At 46.8% G+C, this 11,953-nt stretch overlaps 2 protein-coding genes across 2 annotated transcripts; both read left to right on the forward strand.

The window, feature by feature from the left end:
- Window positions 1-58: 58 nt before the first annotated feature.
- Window positions 59-4,611, forward strand: Triagg1_9238 (uncharacterized protein; the record flags this gene model as incomplete). The annotated part of the gene is made up of 5 exons (XM_062904174.1): window positions 59-97; window positions 158-864; window positions 934-1,269; window positions 1,329-1,398; window positions 1,450-4,611. The coding sequence occupies 5 exons, from the start codon at window positions 59-61 to the stop codon at window positions 4,609-4,611; spliced, it is 4,314 nt and encodes a 1,437-aa protein (XP_062751847.1).
- Window positions 4,612-7,385: 2,774 nt separating this feature from the next.
- On the forward strand, window positions 7,386-8,441 carry Triagg1_9239 (uncharacterized protein; the record flags this gene model as incomplete). The annotated part of the gene is made up of 1 exon (XM_062904175.1): window positions 7,386-8,441. The coding sequence occupies one exon, from the start codon at window positions 7,386-7,388 to the stop codon at window positions 8,439-8,441; it is 1,056 nt and encodes a 351-aa protein (XP_062751848.1).
- Between the last annotated feature and the right edge of the window lie 3,512 nt (window positions 8,442-11,953).

Raw genomic sequence — 11,953 nt, forward strand, 5'->3', positions numbered from 1 at the left:
CTCCTCCTGACAACATATATTGTCTGAATACTGGATCGAGGGTTGCACATGCATGAGAATGGCGGACGACAACACTGGTGATGTAGTCTGCGGCAGAGTAAGTAGAAATCATCTCAATCGGTCCGATTCATCACTGACCTGATGCTACTCTGGCTAGGATGAGGCAGCCTCGGTCGCATCTACTGTCAGCTGGAACACTTTTCTATCGCGGACAAATATATCCAGCTTGGACTGCGCCTTGTTTTCTGAGCAGGAAATATCATCTCTTCATGGCCTCGATGATGTTATCCGAGCGGTTACTTCCCTGGGTCTTCGTCGGTATCGCTATGAAGAGATTGCTAGGGAGGAGAAGGTGGGCGAGGGGGAGACCTATCTCGTCGAACGCTGTGTTGTGGCAAATCAAGTTCTCGCCGTCAAGCACCTTAAGACGAACCGCCAATTAGACGATCAGACATCTCACCGACGGCTCAGAGCGGTAATTCTGGAGCTTCAGATCTTGAGACACCGACCTCTGCGGAACCATCCCAACTTTCCTTTTGCCTTCGGATACGGCTGGAACATGAATGGCGGCCAGGTTATACCTTACCTCCTCGTTCAATATGCACCAAAAGGAACGCTACGGCAATATGTAAAATCCATGTCGTCGTCAATCCCTCTTCGAGATTTGCAGATTCTTGCCGGCGATGTGGCCTCGGCTCTATCTGCTCTTCACACATGCGGTATTGTTCATGGTGATGTGAAGCTCGACAATGTCCTTGTCGTTCACTCCTGGGATCGGCCTGCTCAGGCTCTTGCAAAACTTACCGACTTTGGTCATGCGCTGGTTATAGACAACAAATCCAGCAAGCATGATGGCATAATGAGGTATGGTGGAACGTATATGTATAGGCTCCATTTCCTTTCTATCGTCTGCTCGAGGCTAAATGTGGATAGATACAATGCGCCAGAGGTTCACGACCAGGATACATTTCCTATTGACCGAGCCGCTATGCCACAGTGCGACGTCTGGGCGTTTGGCCTATTGGTCTGGGAGCTCTGCCTCCTAGGAGAAGATCATCTCTCCTATAGCATGAGGAAATGGCCAGAGGTGGAAGCGCAAATGACGATGCAGAGATTAAATCCGGCGGACGCGAGGCGATATGCTATGGCATCGGTGCCTAGACGGGTAGAGTATGTGTTTATCCGTGCAACCTTGCATTACACACTCCAAGAAGACCCTACGAAGCGGATGGCGCATCTAGATGCCCTCCCATTACTTACAGAATGGAAGTGAGTACTCCTTGGTTGATTTTGGTGTTCAAGAGTAAGTCTAGCTAACAATATGAGAGTGATGCTAGCATTAGTGGTCTCGAGTCAGAGCTCGCATTTCACCTCGATAGCCCGTCTCCTACATATGAAGTAAGATAACCGCTCATATCCAAGGTCTATGGGAAAACTAAAACATGGCAGATGTTTCGGCCCGAAAATGGCCGTGAGATTCCCTGGAAACATGAGGAGCAGATATTCCAGGCTCTCGAACGCACATACTCTAAAAGGCATGCGAAAGACAAAGCTTTGATGTCATGGCAGCTTGCTCTCTGCCACCATGTCGGCTTTGGTACGCCACGGAATCCGGCATCCGCTTGCCAATATGCCAAAATAGCCCAAGACCAAGGACACCCGGTTGCGGTAGCTTTTGCTACGCTACTGGATCTGGACTCTACGGGGCTGTCAGAACCCTACGTGACAAAGATCTCGAGACTTCTTCGGTCAACTATCCCACCTTATAGTCTACCCCCTGTGATACAGGCTTGCATTGACGGTGACTCGGAGATGCTCAAAAATCTCCTCTCTCGACAGGAAGATCCAAACTCCTCGACCATCGATGGGTGCACAATGTTCCATTGGTTCTTCATGCTAAAGGACCCAGAAGCCATGGCGAAGAGCTTGAGGTCTATGTTTGCGGGACAAGCCCCTCTTCACTCAGACTTACCATCCTCATGCCTAAGGAAGGCTCACGATCAATGGCCCCTACAGTTACTTGGGACCCCATTAGGGGCGGCAATCTCAGTCAACAGTCTACCTGCAGTTAAGGCTTTGATAACCCTTGGTGCAAATCCTTTATCCTACGTTTACCGCAAAGAGGACTTTCCGGTTGGGGATCTGAGAGTACAATGGACAGCACTTCATATGGCAGCCAAATACCACTGCAGCGAGATCCTTCATTATCTAATGTCATTAATGCCGAATACTTCCTTGCTAGCCCTCTCCCCTCTAGCATGTGCTCTGCCTTTCTCGACATCACTAGAGCGACTTGCTATGCATGGCGCTCAGCGACAAGTGGAGCTCGACAAAACTGTTGCCATCATTCACAAGGTCCAGAGTCTCCAGACGGCTCTTCTGAGCGGCATGACAGCATTCACACAGGCCATTGACTTCCAGGATTATGACGTGGTCGCTGCGCTTTTGCGTGCTGAGCCCAAGCTTGCGTCACGTCAACTGGCCTCAGTGGAGGACCCAACCGTGTTCAATCTTCCGATCCATCTAGCAGCGCAGCTCGCGGCCAGACGAGACGTTCCTGAAGCCTTGTCTATATTGCAACTAATCAACGACCACACCGAAGATCTCAATCCCGAAACAAAACCATCTCGCGATTATCTCGGCATGACTCCACTTCATCTCGCCGTCACAGGCCCTTCTAACCGCGCGGCTAACTGGATATTGGAACAACGGATTGGTTTGCTCGAAGTTGAGGACATTCTGGGGAGGACTGCGTTGCATTGCTGCGCATCTGAGGCCAATCTTGAACTTCTTCTCAGCAGAGGCAGCACCGTCATGCATACTGATAAGTATGGCATGAACACTCTCCACAGGGCATGCCTGCGAGGAGAGCTGGAGCTTGTCCGGGGTCTTCTGAAACACAAACAGCCTCTAGATTTGAAGAACAACAAGTACGGTACGCCCCTTCACTGCGCTGTAATCAATGGGTCTATTGACGTGGTCGTGGAACTGCTGGAAGCCGGTGCGCCAGTCAACGCGCAAGACAGTAAAGGAAACACCCCGGTTCATGTTGCTGTTCGTATGGGAAGATATACAATCCTGAGGAATTTGCTCAAAAGAGGAGGCAACCGCTTCATCCAAAATTTCAACGGAAGGAATCCGGAAAACCTGGCTTCTATTATCGGGGCCCCTCAAGGAGCCGCCGCACTCAGAATCCTACAGGGCGGCCAAAAACCGAATTCAGCAGATTACCTGTTCTCAGAGTCAGCTAATTTTGAGTTTCTTCCACATTGGTCGCATACAGATGAGGCTCTACCTCCAAAGGTTTCTTGCGACACCAATAATATCGCCCTCGTGGAGCTCTCTGAGAGAAACGCTTCAAGTCTAGATGAGGCTCCGCTGCCAGATTTTCCCTGGGAAACCAATGATATCGCTCAGCGAGAGCTCTCAGAAAGCCATATTTTAGGTCCAAGTAAGGCTCCGCCTCCAGGTTATACCTGGGATATCGATGATTCCACTCATGAGAGGCTCGCGGAAAGTAGTGTTTCAAGTTTGGAAGAGACTCTGTCTCCGGATCTTGCCCGGAAAACCGACGATGTCGCCTACGAGGAGCCCCTTGAAATCAATATATCATGCCTGGATGGGGTTCCGCCTCCGGACTTTGCCTGGGACACTAACGATGTTGCTTGCGAGACGCTACCTGAAAGTAGTACTTCAAATCTGGATGAGATTAGCACAATGAGGGATGAAGAGCTGCCTACATTTCCCGATGGCAGGAAGGGGAAGAAGAAGCTTCTTGAAAAGCTTACGAATGCTATAGTCGAGGATATGGATTACTTCAAAAGGGGATCGGCCAAGAGCCTTGATCCCATCAGATTGCATGCTCAGATCATCCCTTATCTTGACGACTCCATCTGGCAAGATAACAAACTGTCTGCTGTTCCTGTTGGAAGAATTCTGGCCAAAACTGTTCTTGGCATTAGTAGGGCTATAGGAAGGAAATTACCCGATTTGGTCAAAATAGAAAGGGACCGTGTTGTGGGTATGGGCATAGATATGGATGATTCTATCGATATTGAGATGCAACATGAACAGCCAATCTCCTCTCCTTCACCTTGGAAAGCCTTTTTCAAAGATGAGTTGAAGAAATGGCGTCCTTTTGCTAGGTGGCCAAGGACCCATTTGCCCCCGAAAAGTATTGATATGGACGAAGTTACGGAAATTTTCAACGACGAACAGCAGCCGACGACCTCCCCTTCAACTTGGGAAAGTGAACAAGACTTACTAACAAAGCCTGAACCAAATGTCATCGACTGGATACTCGAGATTGTTGAAAAAACAAAGCCCAGCTGGGCAATGCCAGGCAGGTCACGACGGCATTTAGAAAATATGATTACCTGCGAAGTGGCCCGGATTCTAATGACAAGCGACACGAGCGCCCTCGGCGATCCCCTAAGCAAGGCTCCTATACCAAAGGCCCATCCGATTTTGGAAGATTCTTCTACTTCAGAGGACCGACGGACTAAGCTGCAGCAAAATAAGTGGCGTTATGAGCGGGAAGTAAACCAACTTGATGGTAGAGTTGACTATAGACGTGAGGATGAGTATCTATATTTAGAATACCATATTTAGAATAACAAAATCAAATTAGCAAACCAGCGAAGATTAAACATGAGATAGCTGGTGTTCACTAATACTCAGCTATTCAACTATCAATCTGCCTCTTATTAATTTGCCTCTGGGAGAGAGGATGGGATCTCGTATCCTCTAATAGGTTTGGCCGTACGTGACATGATTGAATGCAATGTGTCTCATAAATCTTAGCTTGATGCCGGCGATCTCGCTGAAATTCTTATGGAATGAATGTCAAATGAACTCGTATAATGTAGTACAGATCTTCTCGAGTGCTGAGCGCTCCCCGCAGCTGGCACATATAGAGGTAGAGAAGCTGTTGACTTTGGTAGACTATTACGGTTTAAAAATAAGTAGCGCTATCCTTCATTTTCTGTAAGAACTCTGCTGCGATGTCAACATCATCTGTGACTTGTGTAGAGTCATACTTGGTTGAGTTGTCATACACTTTGTTTAGGTCGTCTCGCGTAATAGTGGTGGATGTTTTGAGGGTAAACATCAATGCTATGAATATGATGTATACAGGGCTGGGAACTATATCATCGTAGTCACTCATGGAAAAGGCTGACTGTGGTATGATAGAATCTTAGAATGCAGCCTTGAGTTTAATGTGAAGTACTGGCATCTTTTTAAAAGATTATAATTCAATAGACGATTGATTGTGAGTAAGAACATTTCGGTGATGGGTAAAACGTCAATTATAGCTCAATTACATGAATGTTTAACTACCTAAGTTATAGATTATGTTAGAATTACTATATCATGGATAGTATCATCGCCCTTCAACTAGCCTACTTGACCATTACCGGGAACTAGCTCTCATTCTTGTCTCCTCTCGAATTTCTAATTGTCATGTGCCTCTTGGTGATATTTTCCCATTCCGGTTCTCACAGATATTCAACTCGATCCAACCTAGACGCCAAAATGGACATAAGGTACCCAAAGATAGTCCATGGCAGGCGCCAGCGGCTTAGAACTAAGCAGCTTGGAGTCTCTCTCTTCTTCCGCATCATCTCAATTCCTCCCGTCTCGTAGCATCCTGATGGCGCGATGAAGGCCTCGGCTCACGGCTACATCTGTCATATTGACTACAAGTATGTACCAAAACGGAATTACGTGACTCTGAATTCGGAGTCTGAAGATGCAAGAAATAGAAGCCAACAAATTGAAGAAAAGAACATGACGGAATACCATATTCTCTAATAAATAGTGTATGTGTCTGAGCTGTCACTTCTCGTTGCCAATAGTGTCTGCAGCGAAGGGGCAACAACTTTCATGGTACCAGATACAGCTACTTGAGAAGCATCTGGTCTCAGCCTTACATCCCAACTCTTATATTATAATATAATCTTTTCTTCATGTTTTGTCTATTCAATAATAATTTTTGCGGGCCTCGACCAGCTCGATATGCCGGAAGAATTTACTGGCAGGGTGGCCAAAAAACAGATGCAGCCAACTGGACTAGGGTTTATCACGACTGCCAGCTACCGGTTCTATTCATAGAAAACTTAAAGCGGCCATAATTTGTCACAGATTTCTTACATTGGATGCTAATGGTGTTACCGGGTACGGGGTACTCTATGAAAGTACTACTTTCAGTCTGGATAAAAGTAGCACTATATTATATGAACTGCTGCCTGAGGTTTAATAAGAAAAAGAAGAAGAAGAAATATCTCAACAAAGCTGACAGATTTTAGATTTAATGTTATTAAGCGTAGGAGACCGAGCTCATATTATAACGAAAGCATGTAATTTAAAAATTAGGCAATACCACCTTTGTCTACCCAAACCATACTTTATCCTAACGACTCCAACTAATAAAATACATCTACTAACGCTTTAAGGGGTCAGCCATTGCTGGCAAGGTATAGAGATATCCAGGTTCAGAGTCCACTGATACGTTTACAAGATGTTAGGCGGAGTTGTACCTAATATAAATAAACGGGTAAAAGCTGAGTTTACACTGAACCAAGACGCCACTGTATACATGTAGGTACTGATGAACAGCCATCCTTAACCGTTAACGTGACCGACAACGTCGGTAATACAAACAAAATTGAACCTGTAGCTACCTAGAAGTCCGTCGATCACATTATATCAATGATATTTGCGCCTTCTGGCTTGCTTGTACATCATCATCATAATTTAGAATGACCCGGAGATGGTTTATCAGCATCTGAGTTCTTGGTCATCTAAGGGCCAAGATATCGGAGCATTTGCTTGTAACATCGAGCGTTGTTCTGTTTCCTCAGTGACAGTGACACTGGCTGGAAAATCAAGGTACTCCTTGGAGTCAAAAGACGAGTGCACCATCCAACGAATCCCCCGCCTCTCCGTAGCGGTTCTCACCCAACAACATGCAAGCGCTTCTCTCATTGACTATGTTTAGTTCGCCAGGACAGAGTTACCAAGTCATCTAATAGTTTGCTGTAAATAGGAGGCTGTTCAACCACCCTAAAACTCTTGTTGGTTCCCTTATATACGTATGTAACAGTATGCTCCGGGTTGCTCTCAGCTATTGGCTGTACTGCATGGACGCGGGAAAAGAGCCCAGATTAATATAGGTAGCTACCCGTTGTGTAATCGAAAGGCTCATGCTGTGATCCTACTGTTCGCATCGGGCGGTAATGTGGCCCGCCAGATACAAATGTAGCCCGCTTGCACTTGTGAACCAAAGTTGGGGATATGATCAATGTCGTTCGCTTTCGATAAGTTCCTCGACAAGTCCCAAACGTCGCCTTTATCGCGTATCTAAATTTCATCCAAGATCCATGATGTATTGTTGGCCTCTCACAGCCCTGTTTTACACCTTCGCCATCCATGTTAGCTCCGCGGCGGCTGCAAAGAACCAGTTTCAGCAGTGGTATCCGGAATACGGCTTCATCTTTGACCGCATCTTGAACAACAGCTGCTCACCACAGTTCGAACTCTACACCGACGGCAGAGCAAACAAAACGGAATGGGAGCAATCTTCCCGTTGGCTCGGTTCAGGCGGCACCTCCGCGCTCGTCGTGCCTCTTGTCAATTGCCTGCTGGAGAACGCTCCCGAATATGTCAAGAGTGATATGGCTGGCGCCAGTGTCCTATTAGGCCTGACTCCCAGTATTCTGATCGGCTTTGGTTCTGACGTAGCAGAAAGATCGGCTCTTTCCGTCGTTGGAAGACGTCCTTTCCTCGCACTTTACCTGAGTGTGGGAGCTCCCGCCGTGTCTCCCTTGCGCCTATTTGAGCATCGCAAGCTGACGGATATCTTGGGCGAGCGGCGAGGTCGACTGGAACCCAAGTTCTTTAACTTATACATTGAATGTATAATTCTGATAATCGAGTGTGCGATTGTCTTCGGTGCCATTGCTAATAACGTCGTTCTTGCCCACGACCTTGCGGCTAGAGCTGTGGCCAGTTTTGCGCCGCATTTGACGTATCTGCCTCTCCTATGGATCTTTCTGGCCGCTGCTCCGCATATATTTGCGGTAATTGCCCTTTCGCGTCTTATCGTTGTGAAGTCCACAACACACAAGATGTCGTTACGACGCCGGTTCAAGACATGGTTCATGCCGTGGATGGAACCTCAAGCTGCCACTCTGGAAACGTTCAATGAAACGCCACTGTATCTGTCACTTTCGTCATTTGTTTCAATTCTCACCAATATGCATTTCATTTTCGGTACACTTCTCTTTTCAAGTTTGCTCTTTATTTCGGTCCGAGACAGCATTCACATCGTGGGCCGATTCTTAGCCTCGGTTTTTGTTTGCAGAATCGTCCTCATGTATGAGCTTGCGAGGCTTAGGCATCTTTATAATTCGACAGATGGATATCGATTAATCACATAGGGCGAATGCTAGCGAGGATATGACATAGTTCTCATTGGTCAATTGTAGTGCCATATTCACGCCACCAAGCATATTTAGTTAGTACAATGGGGGAGGCGAACGAGCAAGAGAAATCAACAGGGTTTTCCATCAGCTCTATTTCCAGACGATGTTAGGACAGTGTAATAGAGCTCATTTCTATGCAACCTTGGGCCTCACTACCCATCCAAATACCTGTCTGTCATGCTTTTTCTCACAAATCTTGCGATGAAGTGAGTTCTCCAGAGCAAATCTATTCCACCTTCGTGCTTGCATCTGCCAATAATCTCGCCACGGATGGGACGGGCCAGGCAAGATGCTGAATCGGATCCTCAAGAACTTCACCTGATGTTATTGCGTCGACGAGAGCCACTCCAACATAGCCCCCGATGCAAGTAAAGATATGCCACCTGCTCGAGCTTCGTTAGATATAACAGCACTGAAAAGTAACTATGTAACTGCAAGGTAAGCATACCATCCGTGTAACTCGAGCAAAAAAGCCAGTGGAAGGCCAGCTGAACGCCTCATCGAAGTCAGCAGCGAGCATAACCAGCCATCTAATAGCCACACAAAGTACCCGAAAGCGAAATTGACTGTGCAAAATGTAAGTCCAAATTCTCTTGACCCACGAAATTAGGGCAACTTACAGCAGCCAAACAGCGCGATATTTCGAAGGTTCTTCCTGATGTGTTCATCTGACACTTGTTGAGAAATAAGCTTCAGCGTTCGAGTTGCGATTAGATAAACGGCAAGACCAAAGGTTGCTGCATGAAGGAGAAATTCATCCATAACCATGTGAGTGATCATAACCACTGTAAAGAGGACAGTAAGAAGTACGGCCACAAGCTTAGTACGCTGCGGGCTACTCTTGAATGTCAAGAGGCGATACACCATTGGCGTCGTTAAAAGATGCATGGACAATTCATCCGCTGAGGTGAAGTGAGATTGAGTCAGAACTGGGTAGGAGTGATACAACATACACATTTGGGTGTGGTATTTCAAGGTCATATGATAACTGGCAGAGCAAATACCAACGCCAATCAATCCGCTGTAAGAAAGCAGACGAGCGTAAGTCTGGCCATTACGGCCGGGCTTAGACAGACCATATACTCCATAAGCAACTACCAATACAATAACCAGATTAGTGTGTCGAGGTCTAAGACAGCATAGGCCGTGTATGCAATTTCACACACCGAAAGCCAAGCTGCTTAGAGTATTGATAAACTCAGCGATATATCGTGTAATGGCATAATCCTAATATCTCACAATGGCTCGTTAACAGGTTCTGCCATCTAGCCGCCTGGGCAAGAGAGGGTATGGAGAAGACTACCTCTTCGCAAAAGCTAAATATTGTAAGCTATAACTGTTTCAAAGCGTGGGTAGGAAGTTCCAAAGCATACTTCAAATAAGACGTAACCTCACCCCAAAATGGGTTGTCGAGAGAAGAATGCATTGTTCGTATGGCTGTGAGGTACGTAGGAGAGGCCCAATCTTTGCTGCCAAGTCATGGACATGAGCAGAGGTGATTTCGGCTGGTTACGGCCACTTTTAAAGGAAGCAGCAGGGACTCGCGACTTTGAACTCACGGGATGCCGCGAAAACGACGCGGTTAAGCCAATGAAAAGGCTCCGCGATATCGTGTAACCTCGTGATTTCTCGTCCGCACCGACCCGCTGGCTGTTCGAGCCTCGCACGGACGCGTACCATGCGTGAAACGCGCAGGAAAACTCGAACAAAGACCGGGTAGGCTTGATTTTAAAGTCGCGTAGGGATGTTAGCTGATCACTGAGCGTAGCAATGCTTTGGCCGGTCAGCTAAAATTCGTTTGATTGAGCGTCTTGACGCCAACACAAGTGAACAAGCAATTGTTACCAGTTCATCTTATCGATGGCTTGTTGCGATTCCAGGTACTCCGAGCTCCGAAATTAGGACTCGAAGCCCTTTTAATCTCTCATAGACAATGGACCAATAACGCCAATGCTGCGCGGTTCTAAATGGCATCCTTCTGGCCAGTCGATCCAAGAGAGCCCACTAGGGAGAGCGAGGGAACGGCGTTGAGGCACTGTTGCAGGAGCTTAGTCCACACCCACCGTGGCAGACGATAATACAGCAATCTTCGGCCCTATCAGAGGACGCGACTTTTGCTATCTGGCCGTCTGCAACACATCCAGATAACCGTAGATTGACACACTAACATTTACTTCATTCAATCAGCTAACTAATGTCTCATTCTCTTTTTCCAATATGGTGAAATCGCCGTCGTAAATCCATCACAAGCACGGAGAGCCACTTCAACACATCCGGAGGCCGACACCAGCCTTCGAAATAATTCTTATTGTATGTGTACACTTTCCTATATTATTTCTAAGCATCCTTTACGCCTCCGTCAGCGCGGTATCCAGTAGAGCAGCGAAGATTCACCATCTGCTACGTCGAGCGCCACATGATTCACGGCATGGGCTACAAGGATTCAACATTTGAACTTTATGCGGTCACCCGCACTAGTCTTAAAAATTGCAACAAGACTATGATAAATTTAATATATAGTAAAATTAACCACATTCCAGTTGGAAATACGCTGCTGTTGTCCTGTAAATGCCACGTCTAAGCTTTCCACATCTAAGAAATCCCCAAGCCTATATCGTAAGCCAAGAGCTGGCGATGCTCAGCTACAGCTAAAACACATTTTCTATACCATAGGCACATCCCAAGGCACCCCACCGATGCCATCCAGGTTGACCAGGTCTCACACGTCTCGCATTTTTGACAAGTCTTTCGCTGTAAATCTACCTTGATCTTCGCTGCATAATAGCTAAGATTTCTCAGCCCAGATAATCCTGTCAGCTCCATGAAAAGCTTGTGCATCAAAAGGAAATGTTGTAATTGCAAAGCACATGAATTTGGCGTGAGATATTCTCTGCTAAAGGGCCTAGCTATCTAATCACGATGATGGGAGCACTTCTTTTTAATATAAACCCAATCTACTAGATTCTCGGAGACAAAGCGAGTAGAAATCACCTTGTCCTTGACATATATATAATATTAAACATGGGAAGTTATCAGACATGTTCATTATGCGGAGAATACAGCCTAAGAGAAGCTGCTACTGGTATACAAAAGTAGTCGACGTTTCCCGTTCTTGGCTCGAGATATTCATTACCTACAAAGTTGTATTTATGTGACTTGGAGTCTCACCTTTATAATCACTATGAGGAAAAGGCGCCTGGTAATACCGTAGTTTTATCTATTAAGAGTAAAGAGTAATGGGAAAATTGCTCATAAACAATAGAGGCTCCTCTGCATTTGCACCATGGAATTGGGAAAACCCTGACGGGGGCGAAAAACCAATACCGAGGAGCAAAGAGAATATCAATCCTACTTTCAGTTCACACTAAACATTACTGTAATGGTTGTTGGGGGGGGGGGGGGGGGGGGGGGGGGGGGGGGGGGGGGGGGGGGGGGGGGGGGGGGGGGGGGGGGGGGGGGGGGGGGGG

This window comes from Trichoderma aggressivum, assembly GCF_033847375.1.
Source record: "Trichoderma aggressivum f. europaeum strain CBS 100526 chromosome Unknown scaffold_050, whole genome shotgun sequence".
Taxonomy (NCBI): Eukaryota; Fungi; Ascomycota; class Sordariomycetes; order Hypocreales; family Hypocreaceae; genus Trichoderma; species Trichoderma aggressivum.